At 41.1% G+C, this 26,412-nt stretch overlaps 2 protein-coding genes across 3 annotated transcripts; both read right to left on the reverse strand.

The window, feature by feature from the left end:
• Window positions 1-5,067: 5,067 nt before the first annotated feature.
• LOC139657827 (carboxypeptidase Z-like) lies at window positions 5,068-12,658 on the reverse strand. Of its 2 annotated transcripts, none has more exons than XM_071535761.1 (11): window positions 12,512-12,658; window positions 11,976-12,005; window positions 10,948-11,322; window positions 8,762-8,986; window positions 8,438-8,661; window positions 7,583-7,744; window positions 7,278-7,436; window positions 6,785-6,917; window positions 6,399-6,538; window positions 6,048-6,147; window positions 5,068-5,791 (listed from the first exon to the last, which is right to left on the reverse strand). In XM_071535761.1, the coding sequence occupies exons 1-11, from the start codon at window positions 12,618-12,620 to the stop codon at window positions 5,442-5,444; spliced, it is 2,007 nt and encodes a 668-aa protein (XP_071391862.1). In that variant the 5' UTR covers window positions 12,621-12,658; the 3' UTR covers window positions 5,068-5,441. The 2 variants fall into 2 exon arrangements, with proteins under 2 accessions (XP_071391862.1, XP_071391861.1); XM_071535760.1 differs by having other exon boundaries at window positions 8,762-8,989.
• A 5,340-nt stretch (window positions 12,659-17,998) lies between these two features.
• On the reverse strand, window positions 17,999-20,416 carry LOC139657855 (G-protein coupled receptor 26-like). Its single transcript, XM_071535803.1, has 3 exons — window positions 19,749-20,416; window positions 19,477-19,590; window positions 17,999-18,236 (listed from the first exon to the last, which is right to left on the reverse strand). The coding sequence occupies exons 1-3, from the start codon at window positions 20,414-20,416 to the stop codon at window positions 17,999-18,001; spliced, it is 1,020 nt and encodes a 339-aa protein (XP_071391904.1).
• Window positions 20,417-26,412: the final 5,996 nt, after the last annotated feature.

Below are 26,412 nucleotides of genomic sequence, written 5' to 3' on the forward strand. Positions count from 1 at the left end.
ACCATGACCTCCCAGAATGTCAGATAAAAAAATCCAACTGTGAGATGCACACACATACATACATACCAATTTTAAATTTCACTCTTGAAAAAACAAAAGTGCACTTACGTGCAACTATGGGAATTGGGAGTAGAAATTGAGAAGACTATACCTACATAAATATAATGGCTACATACATAAATATACACTCACATTTCCCAGTCTCTAGTTTCTTCTAATTGCCCCAAAGTTGCACTTATACATTAATAAATCTTCCCTAACTTGCTCACCTTCATGGACAAACGCAATTTGATACTTGTGGCTCTCTCCTAACAGTGGAAGAATTAATTTATTTTTGTTTACTATCAATTGCTGCTGCTAGGGACTTCAACACATCAACCAGGAAATGTCTAAGCATCGTTGTTTCTGAACACAGGGGCCATGTGGCCACAGGTTGAGGTTTGGTGTGATGGCAGCATATCATCCTGTCTACATTCTCCCATTGTCCCTGCTTAGCTCGAGAAACTGCTTTGGCACACCTTGCCACTTCTTGCTGGTGATGTATTAGCTCCACTATCAGATTCTTCTGTTCTGATGATGCAGCATTGCTCCATATGGGTTTACTTGTGACCAGAACAAGGCCTCCACAACCCTGTTCACCTGACCCAAAATATCCATGTGTTTAAGCGCCAAATTTGCTTTCTGAATTGCTTCTTTAGGTCCACTTTCGCCCAGTTGCTAAACTAGAAACTTAACAAACTTGTTACTGTTGTGTCTTCAAACTCTGTTGGCGTCAGCTCCAATCTAACTTAAGCACATTTGAACCCCTGTTAGGCTAGATAGAGGTAACTCAAGGGCCCCCATCCCATACAGTACAACATTGCTTTTTTTTCTCTCTCTTTTTTATTTTAAATAGGGACAGTGCATATTAATGAACATTTAAAATCAAATGTAAACATGTCAGATTTAGCCACCAGGCTAATTTTCATCTGTTGTCCCTTGGCAGGTTGATGTCATAGTAAAAAAGAATAAAATCATCATAACCATTCAAATTAATTCACAGTACAAAAACAGCACATACTACCTAAAACTCATTCTACACAATAACAAGCCCTAAACACATAACAGCAAGTTGATGTCACAGTAAAAAAAAAAAATCATCATAACCACTCAAATTAATTCACAGTACAAGAAACAGCACAGAGTACCTAAAACTCACTCTACACAATAAACAAGCCCTAAACACATAACATACAGACAATACATCGAGAGGTTTTTTATGATAGATTATGAGAGCAGTTTTGATTATCCAGTAACCATTTTTTAAATGTTTGGTAAATGAAGTAAGGGTTGGCAAATCCCTTATGACACTTGGTATCGTGTTCCAGGTCTGCGCAGCTCGATATGAATAAACTGACTGACCAAAAACACTTTCTCTAAATGGAACTAGACAGTCACCTCAGCCCGCTCTAGTTGTCCTGTTTGAGTTTATCTTTATAAACTCCTTTAGAGGAGGTGGGGCTACACCATGGAGGATTTTATACACCAAAGTAGAATCTGCATATTTTATTATGTTTTCCCAGCTCAGCAAATCATATTTCTTCAAGATGTTACAATGATAATAATAATAATAATAAACTTTATTTGTACAGCACTTTTCAAAACAAAGTCACAAAGTGCTTTACATGGGTGCAACAGGATATTTCATGACTGAGGCAAATAAAATCAGGCAATTAAAATAGTACAGAAATAAAATGGAATAGAATAAAAAACCCCAACAATAGAGACAATAACAATAATAATAATAAAACAAATAAGACAGATAAGATAATAAAACAAATAAGACATGTTGACAAAAACCAAAAACGGTGTGCCAGAATTAATAAAAGGCTTTTTTAAAAAGATATGTTTTGAGAAGTGATTTAAAAGATGTCACTGATTCTGCAAGCCTGCAATGATGGTACGCATTGGGCTTTTTGTCTAGAATTTTTAGAGCTTGTTTGTAAACTGTTTCAACAGGCTTTAGTGTGGACTTACATGCCAGTGCCCAACTTGTTATACAGTATGTCATATGTGGGATAATCATTGAATTAAAATATAATTTGGATGAATCATTAGTTATTTCTAATGTATCTAAAGTTAGACAAATTAAATTGTATTCTATTTACAGTTCTTTTCACTTGTTTAAAGCAGAGCTGTGAATCGATATCGAATCGATTCCTAAATATTTGAACTCATGTACCACTTCCAGCTTTGTTCCGAGTACAAACACATCAGGGTCTATATCTGTACTTGCCTTTTTAGAAAAAAAATAAATAACAAAAGGTTTTCGACACATTGAGATGTAAATGAGAACGTCCCAACCAGTTAGAAATATTAATCATAGCAGCTGATACTTCTTGTGCAGCTTGATGTTTGTTTTTAGCATGCACATACACAGCTGTATCATCTGCATACATCTGGCAGGTTACATTAGATGGACAATTGCTAGGCAGATCGTTAATATAAAGACTAAACAACAAAGCCACGTCTCAGAGAGACATAAGAAGTCCAAGTTTGAGTCATCAGATGTTGCACTTGATTGCATTTAGACATGATACTTTGAATATTCAGGTGACCACCGAGCAGACCGCTTGGTTTAGCTTTTAAGTCCCATAGGACACGAGCATGGTTTAATGTCCGAAGGAACTTACAGTATATTTGCGATGTTTGGTAATCGCTATATTTCTCTGCTGTTTTTGATTGTCCGGGAATTTACAGTTGAGCATAGACGCACGTTTCCTTGGCGTTGTAGTAGAATGTGCCCTGGAACAGCCAGTCATATCATTACTTGGTAGATGTATTTCGGATTCACCATCCACAGAGGACTCACCCATCCTGGCACCCGCGATGTTGTCGATCGTATTAATTATCCCCTGACCTAGTGGTGATTTTACGGCACACGGGCCGGCACACGCATCATCCATCCAAACGGCTGCACTGCCGATCGGATTAAATGTTCCGGTAAATCCAAACTCCGGTGATCCAGCGGTTTCTACTGGACCATGGCAGCTGGCACATCGAGGGACTATTGAATGAATAACATTGTCCCCCCTGACAATTTCCAGGTGTTGCCATGCCTTGGTAAATTCCAGTACTATTGTGAAGCAGACTTGTGGGTCTTGGAAATAGACTTGAACCAGATTTTTTGTCTTATTTGGTAGTCTAAAGAAACTGAAAGCTAACCATCGAAAGTTGTGTGGTACTGAGACAAATGCATTTTCCAGGTCTAGAAATACAATATGGAGGTCGCTCTTCTGCTGTTTGCATGTTGTAAAGACACTGAGAAGCCTGTTTTTCATGATTTTTGCACTAACTTGTCATTTAGTAGTTCACTAAATTGACTTTTCTCTAATCATTCTTTCTTTTTTGGTAAGAAGAATTCCTCCATCTTGATCTGGGGGTTGTTTGCTTCTCCCATGCGACTTTCATGACCTTCCACAAAAATCTCAAGAGCTATTTTGTTTATCAGATTTGGCTCCATTGGACCCTGGGGCTGACTTTGTACTACTTTCCATTTTGGTGGTTTAACATCCATTTGGTGCTCTGGCTTTTAAGTTGTTAGGATGTCTGGAGAAAGCCTCGTCTCCCTATGCCTTATGCTATGTGTGTGCCTTTTCTAGGTGATTTTGTAGCTTCTGTATCTGTGTCTTTTTCATCTTCTTGAGCATTTCTCCATTGCTTTCCAAGCTGCCTTCGCAACTGTCGGTCAATTTCTTGCTGTTGCCTTGACTTGACTTGGTTCTGAGGCTGCCTTTTTTAGTAGCCCACACTCCAAACGTTTCTACTCCGTGGTAATAAATAATATTCCCCATTTTACACTTCATTCTCAACTGTTCCTTTTTCCTGTCTAGCGCTATTTAAATATAATTTTTTTCATGGTTAAAAATTATTCTTAGCTCATTCAGTCCAATAAGTTGCTGTTGGTTCCATTTCGGGCTTTGGTGTTATCATAGGAACCTTTACAGGTCAAAACATGGTCTATACCCAACAAGCTTTCCACAGCAGGCAGTAGCCTATTTAAACTGGAGATTAGCTCGTCAAGAAAGCTGACAGCTGGAAATATACACAAACATAAATTAGGTTTGGATTTAAAGTTTACAAAACATAATTCCTACTCAGATGTGTGGGAGGTAGATATGTAACTGTATATTGACTTATTTCATGCACATCTGTGAGTAACATGGTAGACTATCATGAAAAATTCACTGATGGCCCTGGATTAACCAGGCCATTAAATCACAACGGGCTTACTGTCAAATGCTAGATATACCTGTTTTGACTAAAAATCTATGGTCAAATAATTAAATGTACTTATACTTTTTGCATTTTGCATGTCCCTTAATTGTTTTTACCTTGCAGAGAAAATTTCCAAAGTTTCCAAAGGAGACTTATGGCATCATTCTGCATAATGCTGCACCTTGATTCTATGTTCATCCCTCATGGTTAGGCTTATAGCTACTACCCTCTTTTATGCATATAGCCAACTATATATTGTTTGTTGTAATTAATTTAATAATTCAAATTGTTCAAATTACTAATATGTGTAATTAATGTGATAATTTTAGTTTATACAGTTTTTAATCATTAAAATGAACTCATTCTGTGAAGAATCACTTTGTTTTTTTTATCTGCCTTAATCAGAGGCTGCTAGCAACAACTGAAAGCTCAGTCATTCCCACAGAGGGGTTGGGAAACACTGTGACAGAGAAGTGACAGAAAAACTTTTAAACCTATCAAAGACTGACTCAGCACAATGTGTCATGACAGACCTGCACAGGAGTATTTCTGCTCATTTTATAGGTCTGTTAAATAGATTCCATGGTTTCTAAAAGTAACTTGGACGAGAAGTAGAATCAGCCTGCCCCTTAGTGGCCATTTTATTTCATTACCACCTTCCAGCCAGCACTGAAAGTGGGTCATTTTGAATAAAACATATCTGAGTTTTCTGAGTTTTTCAGTTTCATTACAGGAGATTTATATTGACAAGTGAGGTTAGATTTAGTTTTGAGAAATTGTGACTATATACACCAATAAATGTATTGACAGTGAACACAAGTTCTTTATTTATGCTGAGTTGTAAATACAAATATAAGTCTTTAACATCCTTGTATTTCATCATGGTCATAAAGTGAAGCAGTGTGATTGTCAAGGCAAAGGCTTGTAGACTGCCCACAGTAAAAAAGGCGGCTTACTCAAGACTGTGGCTTACTGCAGCTTGCATGATGTTATCATGAACTTGGCACAAAACAAAGCATATAATAGGAAAAATAGTAAAAGCTAACTTGATGGCCAGCCAACTAGCTTTTCCACTTTTCTGCTGTGTAACGCCAACAATAAACAGCATGTGATTTAAATGATAGCCTGGCTTGTGTGTATACTGAGGGAAGAGTAACTGCTTTTTGACTTCTCTGGAAGAAGCTCTAATAGTGTCTGAGCAGCCAGGTGGGGGCGGCGCCTCCCGAGCTGACAAAGTAGTTCCACCACCAGGGCTTCTCGGTCCTTTCCTCCCGGTTCTGAACCACTTCGGCCGTGGAGTAGCGCTCAAAATGGTTGTAGGGGTCAAAGCGCTCGTAGGTGCCCATAGACGGGATGGTGTAGTCGTCCTCCATGTCGGGCTCCAGCGCAGCTTTCTGCAACACAAAGTCCACTCGGCCGGCTTTATTCATGCGAGGCAGGTGGACTTTCTTCATAGCTCTGGTGTAGCCTGGGGCCGAGGCTGTCAGGATATGGATGCCAGGGGTGAGAAGGCGCCAGTAGTCTCCGTTTGCAGCTGGGGAGGAAGGGAGAGACTGTGTGTTGGACTTACAGGTCACAGGCCTATCTTATTTAATTGGACCGCACTGTTTTTCCACTCAAAACAAAGTTCTCCAATTGCCCATAGTGTACTGATATGACAGGACTTGGCACTGAATCAGACATTGGACTAGAAAACAAACCTAGGCTCATAGCTTTCACTCACCTAATACCTTAAAAACAAACAAGCATTCCTCTGCAAAAATAGCACAATTTGTTGCTGATGTTATTACCTGTGGTAATGTCATGCCTTACTCCTTTGACTGATACTGTTGCCCCTTTGATTCCGTTTCCATCCTCATCTTTTACTAAGCCTTTGATACCACGATGGGCCTGGGGAACAACACCACACAAGACAAATCATTTACAAACAAGTCATTTCATTTGCATATACTACAGTTAAGAATTAAACACAGACAAAACACTGCTTTACCATCTAATACCAACTCGGACGATTCTTGAATTATGATACAAGGTCAATCAACTCCAGTAATCTATCATCCCATGGTTATGGTTGGGTATCCTCCCAAACTGTGCAGGTTACAGCAAAATGCCTTGAACAGAATATCATGACTTGTTCTTACTGCCTCCATAAATGTGAGTAAAGCCTCCTTGTTTTCGTGCCAGCCTGTATACAGCTCCTCTTCAGCAGGGAATTTATCACAACCCAGCTCCACAGTTACCTCAAAACAGTTGGTGTGGAGATAGTTGAAGTCCTGCATACCTGACCAAATAAAGAAAAATAGTTTGCTTGACACAGGAATCCATGATTCTGACATTTCCCCTTGACTTCCCATAGGCTTTGGCCCATTGCTACTCAGCTCTTTGATCAAATGAAGAATAACAGGTCTTAGAGCAGCCTCTAGTGGCACCGTCTACCATTTCACTGGTGTTTTTGAGCCAGTCAGATCTGACAACATAGCAGCATAAATATACAACCCTTGTTGTGGCATGTGGTTTTTTTACTTACCACCTGCAAAGCTGTACCACTGGGCTCCATTAACAATTCCTCCTTCACTGTCGCGAGATGATCCACACCACTCACTGTCATTTGACATCGTTTCATGGGCATTTGCATATGTTCTTGCAAGAAGTTTGAAAACCTACGGAGTTACAACCAATGGATTACTTTGCTGGTGAAGAACATTAAACTTTAATTACGTCAGGTACCTATATTGTCAGTTTAAAGCTATTCATTATGGTTTTCATGACAGATTATCAAAGAAAGCATTCAGGAAGAACTGCCTTTTGAAGAACAATTCCGATAAATTACTGATGACCTGTTTACTTTTGTACAATTATTTATTACTTGGTTTCATATCACCTAATTCATGAATAGTCAATTGTTTTCCTAGAGCCAATAATAAAGCCACATGCAGACATCAAATCCATACATAGAAACAGACACCAGACTAGATATTCTGTAAACATTAGTGTTATGTGATTGTAAGGAACCTGTTGACCTGATCGTCTGGAGTGGGGGAGAACATGTTGCGTTCCAGAGGGTGTTTGGAGAGATCGTAGGGGTACGACACCACCAGGTCCCCTCCGTGGAAGTTAGCCGAGAGCACGAATGGGATGGAGCGTATCCATTTCATGACAGCATAGGTCTCTGGTGCAACCTGAATTGCAGCATTCAGATTTATTCAGATGGAAGTCCAGATGATGAAAATAAAACGACAAATGGCTTCATCAAGGATGTCACCCATTAGGCCATAAAATATCATTACTGACAGAGTACATATATGGATAAGGATTCATACTGTACCTTACCAAACCAGTAATAGTCTGGGATTGGGATGTGGTCGGTGCGGTGGCCCTTGTGTCTGCGTCGGTTGTAAGCAATGGATGTCAAATCGGGAAAGTTTCTGTTCAGGTCAATGTTCTGGGCGTTGGTTCGGCCAATGTTCCAGGTGTCATATCTGGGGCTCTGTGGAATTCAAAGGTTTGATAGGTTAGATTAGGTTTGATAATTACATATACAGTACTGTGGAAAAGTCTTAGGCATATGTCAAAGAAATCCATAAAGCGAAGATGCTTTCAAAACTAATGAAATGAAAAGTTTCTGACTATCAAAAATTTACAATAAACAGCAGTCTACTCACACACTAATGCAGAAAACAAATAAACATCAAAGACTCCTAAGAAATTTATATAAAAAATCTAGGGTGCATAAGACTTTTGCACAGTACTGTATATGTTTACATATGAAATTAGCAAAAGATTTAGGACAATATTAATGAAACAATATCATCAAAACAGTTGGATTTCAGATATCAAAACCACCAAGTGTTGGAATTTTCTTGTTGCTGCATCATAACAACAAATTACAGTGCATCACATTTTGTAACATTTCATATTCTGAAAAACCTTGGCACTTGTATTTCAACTTGTATTTCAAGGTATTTAATATAAACAAGTGCGGATATCTGTTTCAACATTCTCTTTAACTTGAACATTTCACACGTATGTTTAGGATTATTAAGGTACTGGGAAAATTCTTCAGGTTTGATTGGTTTTCCAATTTGGCAGTGTATTAAAAATGGACAGAGATAGCTGAAACGGTACAGCAAATGTTGCCTTATTCTTTTTTTTTTTATGTGTAGGACTGTGGAAAACTGACCTCATCGTCGTAGTTACTGTCCTGGACCCCGGAAGCAGCCATCTCGTAGCCATCGGGGTTCATGGAAGGCAGAATGTGGATGCGGGTGGTGTTGATGAGAGTCTGGATGCGCTCGTTCCCCAGAAGATACTCCGAACACAGGTACTGGACCAAGTAGATCAGCAGCTGGCGGCCCATGACTTCATTTCCATGCATGTTGCCAATGTACTTCACCTCTGGTTCAACTACAGAGGGACACATTCAACTGATTCTTATTATAAAGTCCCTTGGTTTCCTCAATAACCAAAAAGCTGCTGAATTCACAGTTTAAAAAGTATTACTTACGCAGCTCATGTTCACCGGGATTGTTGGAGAACTCAATCACGAGTAGATCCTTGCCCTCCACACTGCGGCCGATGCTGTAGGTAGTGGCAATGTCGGAGCATCGAGCCTCCATCTTCTTCATGATACTGATCATCTGAGCGTTGGAGTGATAGGCGAACTGGATCATGGTGGAGGACTCCTCAACAGGAACGCTAGCAGTGCTTTCAATGGCTTCCATCTCTTGCTCTGCTGTAAAGAAATATATGGCATAATTTATCCCTTTTGCACAGCATTCTTTAGGCTCCAACACTGACAGACAGCAGTCCACATTTTAAGGTCGTGCATCAATAAAATGAGAACGCTGTCTCCGTTCTTGTAGGTTGGCCAGGCTATAAATAGGCTGATGTGAGAGTCTGGTATGTACAGCAGAAACCAATACGAAAATGTGTGGAAAGTATATACAGTATGTGGGACACTTCAGCTAATACATTAGACCTGCTGATGCCCCCATTTTTACATTCACACCCATTTTTACACCTCTAAAAATCTTTAATAGCTCCAAAACCATATGGACCACATATTAAATCTTGGTATTGGCACATTTAAAAGACCTATAAGATTGTATCTGTCTATCATATACCCTGGGAATTAAGTGTGGCTGCCATACTCCTTAGCTTCTTCTGGTAAGGTGGAAAAAATGACCATATTGTGGTTAGACCCACATTTCACTCAATTCCCTTTAACATACATACTCTATGGCACCCCTGGGTATATAAATGCTTCTAGTTTCTTGGATTCCAATATCTAATTTGTCAACTTAAAATTTGTAGTCACCAGATAAGAAATGAAGTGGTTGAAGTCAAATTAAGTCAAAACAGCAACTAGGACATCAGTTTGAAATTAATATGAGTATGGGAATAATTATCCAGGCCCAAGGTGTTGCCAGACATCTGAACCAAATTCTGCTTGGGGAAAAACAGTTTCACACAACACTAAAAGAGTGTTTCACTGTTACAGTGGAGCAGATTAAATGTACTTAATTTCATTGTCTGATTTTCAGTATCTGAAAGACTTTTATGATCATACAAACATTTTTCCACGCTTAAATGACGAGGCCAAATGTTCAAATCAGTTCCTTCTGCAGAGAGCTGACATGCCATGTTTCAGCTCTCATATGGCTCACACATGATGCCGTCAAAGTTATGAGGGGGGGCAGATAGCATTTTTTGGTCTGTTTTGGAAACCTAATGTTCACTTTTCAAGACTTTATATAGCTTTTAGAGGTTCCGCTGAATACATTGTCAAACAAAGTACACTTTATGGGCAAACCTAAGAAAATGTTTAAAAAGGTACTGGAGAAACGAAAACATGTAAAAAATAACCACAGGACAAGAGAAAATGAGGGTTTATGTGAGAAAGGAGGCATTCCCATTGACCGATAATAATTTAAGTGCATTTTGAGGCGCACCACATGAGCATGTGTGCAAACCAGATGACTGTTGAAAATCTGCTAGGAAACAGAAGGCTCTCGTGAAACTAAAGACTGCTGACACTGAGTGATAATTTTATTCACAACACCCCATAATGTCCAAAGTCATGCAGGTCAGGTGAACCGAAGACTCTAAATTGCCCATAGGCGTTTGTGTGTAGTACGGTATATGATGTAGTATATGATGTATATGTGGTATGTATATGATGTACATGTAGTATGAATATGATGTAGTATGGTATATGACATGTATATGATGGTATATTAAGCCCTTTGAGACATGCTTGTGATAAAGGGCTATATAAGTAAACATGACTTAGTAGTATATTACTTTGGACATGTTATATCAGTCACAGTCAACATTAAAGGTCCTATGAAACGGCATATTTACTTCCCTGATTTGATGTATTTCCTATTAAAACAGGATGTTGGGGCGGGACATAACACAATGAGGGATCGTTCAAAAGTCTAAACCAATGGAATATCAGTCAGGGAGAGAAAGGCAGTTTTATTTGATGGGAGGGGTGGAGGGGCGGGATTGTTCAAACATATGTGATGGTTTTATTGGTTGTAATTTATATTTACGCCTACTGGTGCAGCACGAGGTCACCATTAAAGATACACTGTTTTCCAGGATATAAAAGTGATGGAAGTTCATTTCATGGGGGCTTTAAGGACAGGGTCACCATACCAGTGATATAGCACCTGCAGTCCTTACCTCTGAGGCCCTCCAGGGGGTCGTAACAGCCCTCTTGGTCACTTACGTAGAAACGATCGCAGTCCAGAAAGTAGGGCCAGGCCATGTCTATTCCATCAAAAGCGTGGGCACAGCTCTTACGCACCGCCTCGCAGGTGCTGCGGCAGGGCTTCAGCACCCGGTCCTTCTCGCAGCGCGGGGCCAGCACCGAGCAGCCCAGCATGCGGATGTCCGGGGTGCACTCTCCGCCGAGCAGAGACTCCACCACGCTCAGCAGGAGGTACTCGGTGCCCAGCTCGGCCTCTTCGCGGGTCCTGTGGCCGATGATATTGGGGAACATGGTCTGGGTGTAAGCCATGTCATCGCAGTAGGACAGCAACATGTCTGTGCATTTGGCTGGGAGGAAAAAAAGGCGTTTCAGAGAGATATCAATCTAAACGTTATCAATATCAACGTTATCAATCACATTTTCAGGGATCAAACTATGTTTCACCATCTGTCAAGCATTTAATCATGAGCCTCACTGTACTGTCTTCAATCATCGAGTCCCAAATATTTCTATTATCTCTGGAAATTAGAATTTTAATATTTCATACTGCCATTGATCATCTAAAAATACACCTGATGGGTTTATGGCCGTTGGGCCAGATTCCATTAAGACTACACCTAGTGTGACTTATGATCTCATCCGTTTTGTTGTGAAAAACACCGCCTCAAATCAAATCCACAGGCATGAACAGATTGAAGCATGTAACGCAGCTGACTTCTTGGGTAGGGTGAGGTGATTTTACAGCCCAGTCTTCTTCTGACGCCATAGCAACAAGGGCCAATGCATCAGTGTTAAAAGTCAAATTTTATAGTCAGTGATTTACAACTGTCATCAAAACATCATTAGTTATGGGCTCAAACTGTCACAGGTGAGAAGACCTACATTCAAAGATAATAATTTATACAAGTCAAAACAGTTAATAGAAGTAATCAGCTACATCATGATGCCAAACAGTTCATGTATATGACACCACTCTTCCTCCAAAATTAAGAATACTCACGTTTTTCTTCAGCTGTTGGCTTACATCGTCCTGCAGGACACATCAATATGTTAGTAACTGTCATGTGGCAGACACTAGATGGCACAATGGCTTCTGTAAATGTTTTACTGTGGCCTACAAGAAAGTGTGCTGATAAACCTCTAGCTCCAACAGCTCTCCAAAATGCCTGTCTGTCAGTAAAGTCTCATTAATGCCTGCCTGTTAATAAAGTCTCATTAATTCCCAAAATGTTTGGGATTTTTCACGGGATTATAACTCCTTCCCATGAAGGCTGAAAAGCATGCTTTCATCTAAAAGGCATGCTATAGGCTGCTACATCTAGTTATATTAACATCAAGTTTGTACTTTACATTTCTACAAGATGGATTACACATTAGCTTTCTTCAATAAACCTTACTGTATGAAAGTAGGTTGTTGTATCCGGAAAAGTAATGTAGCCCTCAGCCTGCAAATCAAAAGATGTATTGTCTAATTTCTGCAGCAGGTCCTCATGCACGTTTAAGACCATGTATTCATATGAAGCTGAGAAACTTTACCTAGGAAGTCGTGTCCTGGGTCACATCGCGGAGGAGCGCACCAAACAAGAGTCAGCAACTGCAGCAGGAACAGCAAAATATTGCTCCTTTTCCGCGATTTATGTGCCATTTTGATGTGGCACCTCACACACCCTCTGGCTGCGTTGAATTTCCCAAGCCTGCAGAAACTCCCCAGAACTTCCCCGAAAGCGAATTTATTACACGCATTACGGTCAACTATCAAATTACAGAGGAAATGGCTCCGAGGTGAAGCATCCATGGAGTATTAGGGAAGCATCTGACAGCAGGATAAATGTCGGAGAAGGTGCATACAGATTTTAGTGAAAACAGCGATAATTTACGCATGTTAAAATATGAATATCAACTTGGCAATACACAGGCATACACATCTCTCTCACCTTAGGATTTTGAACTTTTTTGTCATTAAGGTTTTGTTGGCATGCATTGCAATTCTTAAAAAAAAAAATATGGAAAGGAAATCAAAATGCCACCTTCCTTTACTTCGGTCCATTATGCACTCTGCCCCGGACCTTGTTCGACCAACAGCTACATACCAGGCCCTTGGCAGGTGCATTTTATATAGCTAGAAAACATACATCCATGATTTAGTCTGGTGGAAGATAGCACGTCGTCATATTGGGGCCCGCTGGTGAACCAATATGAACACATGAAAAACAGTTTAAGCGATTTTATTACTTTTTGATTTTATGACTTTATAATAAAGAGTTATCAGATTAGTGTTAAGAAAAATAGCAGCTGTAGCCAAAGTTTAGGAAAGTAACGTTATGCTAGCACATTCCTCGTTACAAATCTTGCTAGCTAGCTAACAGAACCTCCTTGGGCTAGGTACCGCTTGCGCTTGGTGAATCAACAGGTGTGTAATCTTTGATGCTTCTTTTGTGTTGCCAGGCAGCGAAAGCAGTAGATGATATTGTATGCTAGCAATCTTTCAGACATCTGTTTCTCTAAAGTTGAGTAAGATTTCTTGTTGACTGTTCCGTGGATAACAAGCTTATATTTGGAAAGCTACACCTGCTTCAAAATACTCACCAGATATGAACTGATCTAAGCAGAACCTGCATTTTGCTGTGTGCTTTGACGTCTTCTTTGTCATTAGCTAATTGAGGCTACCCTGTTCTTTCTGATAATTTTTGTAACTCTTTAAATTAATTTTCCTCCGCCGTTTTTCCTGCTTTATTAGAACAGCAAGCACACAACAAAAGTTGACCATGGTGTTTGCAATGTTGACAGAAGTCGGACTAGGCAGTTGCGCTGCGTGGTGGTCTTCCAACATGGCCGCTAGGGGGCCCACTAGTTTAACTGTAGGCCTACTGACCATCCAATAAGCAGCATCATGTCGTTACTCAGTTTGTAGTCTGGTGTAATGGTAGCTTGTTCAGAAATAAACAAGTAAATAATTAAAAAAAAACCTAGGAGCTAGTCACAGCAAATACATGTAGCCTATTGTTTTTGTCTTGCCTACAACTGAGTTTAACTCATTCTATTAAACAGAATCTTCTCTCCTTTAGGCTGAGTATCTGAATTAACATAATGGGTAGCTTGATTCTGTACCATGCAGGCAGGCAAGACCCGTTGGTTCAAGACTGGGTGGGGTATCTTGAGAGCGAGCTCGGCCCTCTGGCTGGGTTTCTGCTCTAATGAGTGGAGTGATTGGAGGGTGGTGGGAGCAGGAGCTGAAGTCTCTCATCAGATAGAAATACTATCCTTCAGCAAACTCAGGAATATGAATTAGATCTTTAATGTGGCCATTTATTATGCTGATAGACTGTTGTGCGGCCCAGAAATTGGATGGGCATGAAGCTTCATGCCCTAGGAGAGATGACCCCCTGTGGGAGACATCCATGGACGAATACTTACAGAGACTGACTGACTGAACTCACATACAGATCTTCCTGCATGGTAGAGAAGGACAATTGTAGACTGTGGGTGTAATAATGAATAACCTAAAAGGATCCTGTTAGAGAGTGACTATATGATCGTATGCCTGATGGAGAACAGAAGGGGCATTTATCTGTGAACACGGCTGAATCAATGTAGAAATGAGTGTGTGCATCCATCTACTCTAGAAGAAAGAGGCTAATGTGTGGTTAAAAATGTTCAATCTACAGTAGGGCTGGGCAATACGGACAAAATTAGTATCACAGTAATCATAAGAAATAGTTTCGATATTATATAGTCAAAATCATGTGTTCAACAAATTTATCAGATTGAACTGCACAGCAATATAAAGTATGATAAAACTCTTATTTTCAAATAGTATTCATTTGTTTGTGATCTCATTTTGTTAGAGATTTGAATCTCTAACAAAATGAGAGATTTTTATCGCCCAGTCCTAATCTACAGGTGAGGAAATTCAGGCCAATGGGTCCATTTGAAGCAATAAATTAGAACACAGGACTGATAAAGTGACAAATGCCTTGAAATAGGAGCAATGATCATAATAATAAGGGATAACCCAAGAAGATGTTATTTTGCTCCTAAGACTCCTAAATGCCTAGATAAAGAAGACAAAGATAGAAGAAGCAAGTGAAGCAAAAACAAGCAGCTTTTTCCTTTACTCTTCCTGGGAGACGATCACAGTTTAAAAAACGGCGCTACAGTAAGTGTCACACTTACTGTCGTGCCATTCATTACATTTTTGTAATGCTTGGAACATTATTTTTCTGTTAATTTTTTTCTCTGTTGTTTGTAATGTTTATTTTTACTTTTTGACCTCCTTAACAACTTTGTAGAAGAACAATTTGTAGAAGACATTCACCTCCTCGTTTCCACCTTTATACTCTTGGATGAGAAATCACTTTTCCATTGCCCTTCTCACAGTGAATTGAAGTGCTTGAAGGGTTGGAGGTGGTTACCTACAGTATAATGGTGTAGTATCTGCAGACTGGGTCTAGTCCCTGCAAGGCAAACTAATGTACCTTTAAATATTCCTCAGGCTGAACCAGAAGTCTTTAACTTAACCTGCATGTCGGAGGAGTCAGGAGCCACTGCAGGCGTTGTGGTGCACTGGAGGTTTGTAGGGGCTCAACACAGCAAATATATGACAGGGGTCTTAATACATAAATGGTATCATCCCACCACAATTATCCAGTTGTAGTACTTATCAGGTTGTAACTCACTCATGGTTTACAGTGAGCTCTCCAGTTAGGAGTCTGTAAACTGCACAACAACACAAGGTGGCCTACTTATGGTTTCAAAACTGGGTCGACTCTCACTGCAAGAGGAAGCTATTGTCCTAACGGCTCCTGTAAAATACGTGTTAGAAATACATTTTCAGTTTGAGCAATTTTAATCACCAATTTCTCCTTTATTATTTTAGCATGAACTGCGTGAATTCAGAGGTGTTGGGGTAGGGGTTAGCCAAAAAAGGAAAAAAAAAGTCAAGAGAAATTCCTTTATGCTGCACATAATTACCATTCTGCTTCCATGCGTCACATTAAGAATGCAAGATTGAGTCATTTCTGGGTCAGAATAAATCACAACCACTAACTGGCTGAAATGATCTTTGACCCGTCGCTTTAATTGCACTCAGCAATAATGTTTCTGAAACAGAAATTGTTCATGTGACAACTGCTGTCAGTTTTCATGCTGCACATCATCTGCAGTGTAATTCTGCACACTAGGCAGATAACAGGAAAACAATGTGATGCGGTAACAGGTGTGTAGCTGGTGGTGAAAGGAGCTCAAATGGGATATGTTTCTGTTCAGGTACACCCTCTTTCCAAAATGATTTAATTCATCTTTCTCAACTTTCTCTTTAACTTTCTTTCAGATATTGAAATTGGCCTTAGATTTCTTTACAAGTCATTTTGCCCACACAAAATTTCCTCTCAGTACCTTAAATATGTTTTGCATTTTTGGTGGCAAAATGTTGTCATGCACAGGTGAAACAATGTTGAGACAAATGCTACTATTACAAATTTACTTACAAATTTAATCATGAAATGAAATATGATATTATCTAATGATGTTATCTCGATTCAGTGACATTAATGTGAAGCTGAAAACATGAATATTTTTTAATGATTTTTATAATTGACAGCTTTTATTGCACATATTCCACTAATAGCTAATCACACTACCAAAGAACAGCAAGTGGCTTACAGGAAGAAAAATACATGTGCGTAAAGTACATCTAAAGAAACAAGTTTTTTAATAAAGCAGCTATCTCGATTATTATAGTACTGAACAGCCGAAAAAGTCACATATTTAAATCTGGCACAAACACAAAACAGTGTGTTTAAAGCACTTTGAAAACATTCTTATGCTACATCACATTGCTCCCATTTGAAGAAAATTATCTAAGTAAACAAATCAGTTGTTCCTGTACAGTGCAAAATATAGAACATCATGTAAATATCCATACAAACGTTTTCTTCAGTCAACTGGCAAAATAAAGTACAGTTGTACAAATGCATTTCAGTCAAAAGTGGGCTATCTCTAGCACATTCAGTAACAACTCACGCTTTAATAACATGGTATAAATGTTATTTGCCTTTGGCTCCTGTAACTAAAGTAGCTCTGAGAGAATAATACAAAGTGCATCAATATTCAGTGATTGACATGACATTGTGAACAACTGCAAAGTAGTCTAACACGGTCAATACAGGGACATGGCGATCACGTGCAGCACTTGAGTTTCCACACCTGTACTCCCATTCACTGAAAGTATGTTATCCAGATGTGATTGAAGTGCAGCGGCATCATCCAATGACTGACAGCCGGCATGACCGATACACTTTCACATCTTCGACTCTCCGCCTATCGACCGCAAGCCTCAAACTCCGTCCCTGAAAGGTCACTACATGTGGATTTGTCGATATCGTTATAAAGTGGTTGGTACAGTACAAAAGACCACTTTATACATGTCTCTTATTTCCAGCTGGAGGGGGGGAGGGGGGGCGGGGTTGGGGGGGCGGGTACAGTACAGTCTCCAGCGGTGTGGTCCTTCAGTTTACGATTCATCTGAGCCCATGACTTATTCAATGAAATTGATTCATTTGATCTAGGCTGTGTGTGTGTGTGTGTGTGTGTGTGTGTAGCGTCACCGATGAATCATGGATCCCTTGTTTACCAATTCTGAAGCCACTGTCTCAACATTGTCCCCATCACTCCCTATCTGTCTCGCCCTCCCCTCCCTCCGTCTCGCCCCTCTTCTTCTTCTTCTTCCTCTCCTTCCTCATTCATTCTCTCCCTCATTACTGTCTTTTCATTCGTCTCCACCCACCGTCTTTCCTGCTCCCGCTTCCCCTCCTCCCCCCTCCCTCCACCCCCACAATCTGTCCCCCCTATCTGCTCTCTTTTTCCTCCTAACAATATCCTGTCCTCTCCATCTCTCTCCTCACTCTCTCTCTCTCCTTTCTACCCAGTTCATTCTTTTTCCTTCCTTCCTCCTCCCACCCTCTTCCAGAGAGGCAACCTTTATTTTTGGCCCGTAGTGTATCTGTCATGTCCGCGCATTTGCCATTAACTGATCCTCTGGAGACAGTAGTCGTTCTCGGTGTCTAAGGAGCTGTTGTGGCCAGACGAGGGATACAGGTCACGACGGAGCAGCCGGTTGACGACAGTAACCAGGACCTTCTTGTACTGCTGACGTAGGAGGGAGTAGGCGAAGGGGTCGGACGCGGCCTTGCTGTATGTCAGGCACTTACTGATGATTCCCCAGTGGCGGTTGATGCCCACGAAGGGAAGGAGCTCGGCCAACCTGGAGGGGGTGGGAGAGGGGCGGCAACAAAAACATGACTACATAAAACCCCATTTTATTCAAAGTCAGGGCTTTTTTTCTTCTGTTTTCCAAATGTTATTGTGTGATGATTGGATGAGGTTTCCATTGTAAATCTTATTTTAAACTGAGCAATATAATGAAGCAAGAGTGTAAAGTATTCATAGTATTCCCATGATATCACATGCATTTCCTACCAATATGGTGCTTTACCACATACACAGCTCATTGGCTGTGGCTGTCATTTGATTATAATCATCTGTTAATTGATTACAATCACCTGTTATTTTCCAAGATTTCAAGATGGTTGTATGGTGATGTAACAGAATACTTTGAATATAACATGCAATGCAAGCAAAATGCACGCAAAGTTTACCACAGGGATTTCTAGAAGAGGAATGGGAAGAGTATTACAGTTTTACCATCAGTAAATGATATGCACAAGGCTAATTAAAACTAGAACAGAGAGCATATGCACAGAAATCCTCATAATTAGATGTTTTGGGCTTCAACAGGTCACTCAGGCTGCTTCCAGTGGGCAGGGTGGTCAGGAGGTTATTCCAGTTACTGAGACACTTTTCCTTGTTAATGTGTTTCCTCTCATCCTCCCCATACATACATGCACCACAAATGTCAAGCTGATGGATGATCACCGCCGCAGTGCTGAAACACGTGGCTGACAGCAGTTTTGCGGGCCCTGAAGCATTTCCTCCTTTCTCTGGAAGCAAGCCTTTGTTGTCTGTATCTAGTATTGTCCCTATACACACGTTTATATGTGTGCCAGCCACCTGTTCACAGGGCGATGCTGGTGTGTGTGTGTGTGTGTGTGTGTGTGTGTGTGTGTGTGTGTGTGATCAGAGTCATCTCACGGTTCACCGAAAAGATGAGAATCCTAAATTTGTTTGGTGTAGGCTGTTTAAGATGTGGATGAAGATCAGAACCCATAAGGACATACTGTAATCTGATCATGCACTTCACTGGGCTTGCATTTTCCCTTATTCCCTTAGTGATGGTTTCTTTTGGTTCTTTACAGTATAGGACAAAAAAAAAACTAGTATGATATAATGAGTCTGGATCCTAAGATGAGGTTTGGTTCCCAGAATGAAAATGTTTAAAAACATAAGCATTTTTATATATATTTAACCTATTTCACAAGGCATGTGGTTTTATGAGAGTTTGCAGTAAATAAAGTCCTTATTTGCTGAGTATCAATTCGACTTACCTTGTGATAACATAAGGAGCAAAGCAGATGATGAATGAGCCGATGAAGATGCTGATCTTTTTTGTGGCTCTCTGCTTTCTCCTTTTTTGCTCAGCCAAACATCTTTGTTTCACGCTGAAAACACCAAAGGACTTTTAGTCTTTTGCAAAGCACTGACAATACTATACTAATTATTAATTGCTTTATTTCTAAGTGGATATACTAAATTGTAAGGGCTATGAGAAAATATGGCAAAAGATGAGGAATGCATTGCATTAGGTAAAGTGTGCTACCTTGGGTGAATATCGACCAGCAGGAAAAGAGTCTGCATGGTGATAATGTCAATCCTCTTGCAGTGAAACCTTGCCACTTTTAACACCTTCAAGTATGTGAAACACAAGATGAGCAGGGAGAGCATGAAACTAGTGGCGTGGAAAACCACGGTGAAAACTGTAAACTTAATCCTGTCGCCCTCCTCGCTCAGCTGCAAGGTGCAGGACGCGTAAACGTGGCTGTAGTCGACCCAGGAGAAGAGCAGCGCCGTGAGGGAGAAGGTGAGCGAGTGGAGCCAGGAGTAGCACACCATGATCACCGCGTCCTTATAGCGCATCTTAGTGGAGTAACTGAGCGGGAACACCACCGCTATCCACCGGTCTATACTGAGAGCGGCCATGCTCAACATGGTGTTGGCGGTCAGAAAGGTCTCCAGAAAGCTCACCGTGTGGCAAAGGCAATCCCCAAAAGGCTGCTGGTTTCTGATAATCCCCACCAAGGTCGTCGGCATGTTCAGAACAGTGATAAGTATGTTGCAGAAAGACAAGTTCATGGTGAAAACACCGGGCACCTGTCGGCGTATCTCGGTGCTGTGGACGAAACATAGCAGCACCAACAAGTTTGACAACAGCGAGACGACCGCGACCACGACGATGAACAACGCGAAAATAATTTCAGCAAAGTCCATGTCTCACTTGAGAAAGTCCGCACTCGGGTTACCTGCGCCTGTTGTTGATGATAAGCACTTAAAATCCACCATGGTTACCCGTCTCATTTCCTCCGGCAGCTCCCCAATTAAATTAAATCCTCGCTGTCCGCGTCCCGCCGTCCTCTCCAACTTCCCGGAGCGCTGTCCAGCGTGCTGAACCGGAGAGACCGCCACCATCTCTCTCCCCTCAAACTTGCGGATTATCTCCCATCAGCATCCGACAAGTGCAGCAGCATGCCTCGCGAAGTGAAACTGGGCGTGTGTGGCATCTCTTTCCGTGGCTACGACCATTTGAACAGCGTGCAGACGGCCCACTCGTGAAGCAAACACAGATAGGGCAAGGGAATGGAGAGGACCTGAGTACAAAGCCGCATGCCTATTAAAATGAATCATCGTTTGTACATATCACGTGAAGAGACAGAAGTCACTGTCAGTGTGGCATGGACACAACTTGTCATATTCACACAACGACCTACATTTTGCCGCTTCTTACATTGTGGGGTAGCCTACACCTTTTTCTATTTTTGATTTGCCGCGCCTCCTTCGTTTAATTCAATTGCGCAAACTTACGTACAACTACAATACAAATCAATCACCCCACATAAGTTATTCACACGCGAGTTTCACGCGTCGTCCGCATTGATCACACCTCGCTCAAATCAATGTGGAGCTGGAGGCAAAGGGCGCAGGGAAATGCGGGGATGTGCTGTCGGATAATTGGAGACGCGTCTCCCGTGACCAAACGGCACCAGGTGCACACACAGTGGAGGCACATGAGCAAATAGACCCTTTTCCTCAAATGAATTATTTATAGCCCCGCGGCTACTGTAGATAAGTATTCGCGTGTAGTATGATAATTTGTGTCTCCTATGCAACAAATATAGGCCTGAGATGTGTGGAGCTGCAGGTAGAGGCAGAGAGGCAGACTGAAGATAAACTGTGGCCTAAAATCACTGTTAGATGTCCAATGAGAAGCAGCACTAGTCTATATCAAAGATTATCTGTCACATGTACTTTACCAAGATAAATTAAATTCTTAAATCCTTGGCAAACATGCTTAAGAAGACCTGATGTGAAATCTATCTAAATTAGAGAAAACAGCGATGAAGAAAGGAAAATGTCTACATGTGAATATATTTTTTGGCACCACACATGTCTGGTGTGCAGCTCGCATGAAATTACAGCCAATAAAAACAAGGTAGCTATAGGAATTTAACCTGCACTGTATCACACTGGCAGTTACATGTTTTATATGAAATACTAAGCGATAAAATGGTGTCTAGTCCAAATTAGAGTAACATACTGTTGCCTGCAAAGGCAGTGCTCTTCTGAAATGTTAGTGCTTGATATTGAGTCATGCTCAGCTCTGGATAAGCTTGTGTAGACAGTGACTCACAGGGGTCAGACGCAGCCTGCAGTGGTTTTGTATAATTTTTTTGCGCTCACTTCATACTCCCACTGTTATGAGCCTTGTTTTGGGCTGGTGCCTGAATTCACTCCAATTAAAACCATTGATTTATTTATTTAAGAGTGATATCAAGAGGATTCACGGCACACAGGACCTTCCTAGCTCATAGCCGGCCTCAACGTTGAATATTCAGCATGATTGAGTGAGTCATAGTAAATGTAGTTTAGGGTAACCCCGAGGCTACATTACTATGAAGTGATTCACCCTAAAAAGATTAAGTAAAGCTAATGAAACTCATTCTCACATATTCCAGCACTAATGAAACAGTACTAGTGTGCAGAGGATGTGTGTGTGTGCGCTTGTGCATTCCAGTAATGCACGCGTGTGTATACCTGTGTGTGTGTGTGTGTTGTGCATGTGCTTGTGTGTGTGTGTGTGTGTGTGTGTGTGTGCGCGGCAGTCAGAAAGTCAGGGAGACAAAGCACCAGTGGGTGATGTCAGCCCCCTACAAACAACTGATCAAATGCCTGGGAGAAAGCTACAGCTGGGCTCCTGGGGGAAAAGTGCACTGCTATTTATAGGCCTGATGGGGTGTCACCTCCAATATAACTCTCAGTGCCGGTGGATTACCTAACCAAGGTACCAGGGCAAAGCACAGAACACGGCATTAGGACCAGAAATGAGATTGCTTTTAGACGATTCTTTTACCTGGCTTGAATAATCAGTCATTACGCTTTCAGGTATTCTCTCAAATACCTCAAGGACCTGTAGCAGGGTACTGAATTCATTCAAACTCTGCAAGAGAGCCGCTGGTTATTGACCACAGCTGTTTGAGTCTCAGGGACTGGAAAACTGTTGTCTCTTTGTCTCATTGCCAGCAAGCAGTGTAACATTCAGGGACCTCCAACAATACAATTAATGGCAGTTTACATAATAACCAAAGACAGACAGGAGCACAACGCTGATCTCCAGCTCTGAGTTTGAGGGGAAATAGTGTTATCGACAAATTGATTATGAGTTGGAGTCAACTTCACTCACAGAGGGAAGCTAAGGCAGTGGAATGTGGAAGGTTTAAGAGATAAAATGTGCAGGACTTGTTGGTACTGTAGGGAATAGACACTCTTAATGCCACTCTAAGATGTGCCGTGACCCCCCTGGGTATTCCTACATATTCACATAATTGACAGCAGCTGTCACAAGGATGAGGTGTTGGTCAGCTAATTCCTTCAGTTAACTGTCTCTGAAACACTGAAGATGGCAAAGATGGGAATATGGCAAATACCATAGATTGTTACGTACAATACAGGTAAAGTATTTGCAAACCTAGACAAAAGCACAAGGCGTTTTCAGTGCAGACAAACAGCACAGAATGAATCCTATAGTGTGACAGAAAGAGACTGGAGCAGAGCACCCTGGGACCTAAATGGGTCTTTGGGGACCCTTCATGACCTCCATGCCGTAACAAAGCAACGCTCCGGGACTTCTCTGAAAGCTGTCAACTTTTCAATCTCACCAACCCGGAGCTACTAATGATCTTACGCAACAGCCTTTGACCTTCAGACAAACCATCTCTCTGATCACCTTGGGGCCTCCAGTGAAGTGCTTTCAGATGATCAGAGCGAGTGTGATCTCAGCACAGCGCGCGCCGTTCCCCCGCGGCCTCCCAGATACCTGGAATGTCACTCGGAGTGTGTACCTGTGCAATGGCTTTTAAATTCATGGCCTTTATAGAGTGTGCAGAGAGTATAAAATAGCGCGTTAAGGTCAGGAGGGAGGAGGGATCCCAGGTTTGGGCTTATAGGGTAACTCCTGTCTCTAGATACAGTATTGTGTAACTGTTTGCCCTGATAGTGTTGTGGAGTGAAGAGTCTCCAGCAGTGCACAGATCCCCACCGCTCTGTATGGTAGCGCTGTTCAGCTAGTTTTGCTTTAGTGCTTGATATTATGATTTATATCACTTAGCACAGTATTCTCTTATCTAACTTGTTCTTTGTCTATGAGCCTCTCAGATCATCTCACCAGTTAAAAGACACTACTCTATGGGCCAGTTCATTTTGTGCAGTTGTTTGGGTTCGTTTCAGAATTGATTTTATGATTTCACTGATCACATTTAAGGCACTGACAGGTCTGGAACCAAGCTATAGCACAGACCTTTTAACCCCAGATGAACCTTTTTTTTTTTTTTTTACTCATTTTATGCCTTTCTTCTACTTTTCTTTTTTTTTTTAATAGATTTTGCTGTTGATTTTATGTAACAAATTTTGAAAAGTGCAGTATAAATACTAATAATAATCATCATCATCATAATAACCATAATAATCATAACACTCATAATGCTCATAATAATAATAATAATCATAATATTTGCGGTTGTTAAGTATTACATGAACTGCCGTATCACTCTCATTACGTAACTATATCTCTTGGATTATCTTTATATAGGCTGAAATCTCCAATTCAGTTTATGGGTCAAGGAATTCTATGCGTTTTTTATATGTGCTATTTTGAAGTACAGTATACATACAGTATATGGTAAAGTTGTACTTGCTAGTGTAGTTTCTCCACACAATCCTGCTTATTTCACACACACACACACACACATACACAGAGCACTGAAAATAAATAGCGGTCTAGTCTACTCACAGTTGTCAAAAATACAGTGTGATATCACGTTTTATCGATTACATTTATGGACCCAATTTAACTGCTTATTTGAAAAATGTGCTCCTGCTGGCCGCAGGTCAGCTCATATTGAGTCAATATAAGGATGGAGATACAAATAGGGTTAGAGACGAGGTCAGAAGTCATTAATCTTTAAAGGCTCTCCCTACTGAGAGTCAGAGTCAGATGATCCATCATATATGAATCAATACTTGATCTTAAGGTTAGAGATACTTTGACAATCAGTCTCCACCACTAACCCATCCATCTTATAAACAAGCCTATTTGAAGCCAAGACTGTCACCTTCTGCATCATAATGCTGTTGAAGACTTCTCAAAACGGATATTTCCTGTATACTGTATGTACGATGTTTTGAGTCATATTTTGTCGTATTTATTGCTCATATACTGTATATTACCCCCACACGTATAGGAAGGAAAGCAGCCACTGGGAGGTAATAAGGATGAGAGGAGCGGGCTTGTTGTGAATGACAGCTCAGGATTGTGTTTACAGGGTTAGTAGTGCTGTGACAGATGGGCCTCCTCCACACTTCCCAGAGCGGTGTGTGACAACATACCTGAAGCACCACACAGAAACAAAACTGACTCACAGATGCGACACCTGCCACGCACACGCTCACTTCTAATGGCTTGAGCTGCGGCGACGAGGCGACAGTTGATGGTATTTATAAGTGTTATGTCCCACACCTAGTAAAGATTGACAAATAAATGCGCTAGGAAATAATTTTATTTGATTTCTGACCTTCTAACCCCATTCTGAATCTTCATCTCCCCTGCTGCTCCTCACAGAATGAGGGCTTCACTTTGCTGAGGTTGAAACTATCGCTCATTGTTCAAGCCCACAAAAAAGTGCTAAGTACGCCACACACAAAAACTCACCGTAAAAAGACTCCACAATTTTAGCATCTGTGTGTTTTACCAGTCATCTGATATGATATGTTATTGAAAAGTGAGGCTCAGCACTGCTGGTTGGCAAACAAAGAAGCATGAAATAGCTTTCATGAGTACTCTGCAGCTGCCACAGGTAAAGCAGGAAGACTTGTTGTGATGAGTCATGTTTCCATAGCAACATCCCAGGCTGGGAAGTTATCGCACCATCTCTGGCACCACATGTGCTTGATGTGGATGTAAATATCATTTACATGGGGTTGTTATTGCCATCCGAGCAGAGTGTGAAGTCTTAGTTATCCACTGCTTTTGTTTTGAATGACCAAATTACCAAAAGCCGTCACAATGTGTAGACGACCAAACGAAATGGTGGATGTTATTCTTTTTATGGTATCCAAGCAACTGGAGAGCAGTTGTGACAGTATTCAGAGGCTGCAGTACACGTATGACTGAGCCGTGACGAGCGTGCGCAGGCCTTTCTGAAATTTCTCTTAGTCCTACTAGTCAGATTCCTCGTCTCTCCCACAACAGAATGGTCTGTCCCACTTTAGCTGCCGCCACTTTATCGAACCTGAGCAGACTGAATGGTTCAGTCCGCTGCAGGTGTCCAAAGCTCTGTCAAACCTTTGCTTTGTTCACAATGAGCCCTCTTTTATCTGGAGACCCAAAGGAGCGGACAGGGAGATAGCAGGGGTGAGGAGGAAGCATCAATAGATTGCTTTGACCCAATAAGGACAGACCACATGAGGCCACATTTGAAAGGACGCCTTTATTGTTTTATTAATGATCCGGTTTTATTGATTTCCTCATCAATCCCTTCATATATTTAAAGATTTTATTCATGAGGCTTGCATGAGGCAATGCATAACAAAGGTCTCCTGCATGGCTTTCCAAAAGAGAGACGCAAAGGAAAAAAATAGTTGCAATATTGCAGTAGTTCACCATTGCATCAAATGGTATTTGTATTGGATTTGAAGAGCGTTCCTTTGATTTGGAC

The sequence above is a fragment of the Centroberyx affinis genome, unplaced genomic scaffold (assembly GCF_046629955.1).
Source record: "Centroberyx affinis isolate AG114_WGS23_722 - 3 ecotype Tasmania unplaced genomic scaffold, CSIRO-AGI_Caff_v1 ptg002764l_1, whole genome shotgun sequence".
NCBI classification, from domain to species: Eukaryota; Metazoa; Chordata; class Actinopteri; order Beryciformes; family Berycidae; genus Centroberyx; species Centroberyx affinis.

What these genes read in the sequence shown, in the direction of transcription:
- LOC139657827 (XM_071535760.1), bottom strand. Translation starts at nt 12,620, where the DNA reads ATGGCACATAAATCGCGGAAAAGGAGCAATATTTTGCTGTTCCTGCTG. An exon ending in GTGGTACAGCTTTGCAGGTG is followed by an intron (nt 6,539 to 6,784) that starts GTAAGTAAAAAA and finishes TTATTTGGTCAG; the next exon opens with GTATGCAGGACTTCAACTAT. An exon ending in AAGGCATGACATTACCACAG is followed by an intron (nt 5,792 to 6,047) that starts GTAATAACATCA and finishes CTTCCTCCCCAG; the next exon opens with CTGCAAACGGAGACTACTGG.
- LOC139657855 (XM_071535803.1), bottom strand. Translation starts at nt 20,416, where the DNA reads ATGGACTTTGCTGAAATTATTTTCGCGTTGTTCATCGTCGTGGTCGCG. An exon ending in CTGGTCGATATTCACCCAAG is followed by an intron (nt 19,591 to 19,748) that starts GTAGCACACTTT and finishes TGGTGTTTTCAG; the next exon opens with CGTGAAACAAAGATGTTTGG. An exon ending in GCTCCTTATGTTATCACAAG is followed by an intron (nt 18,237 to 19,476) that starts GTAAGTCGAATT and finishes CACCCCCTCCAG; the next exon opens with GTTGGCCGAGCTCCTTCCCT.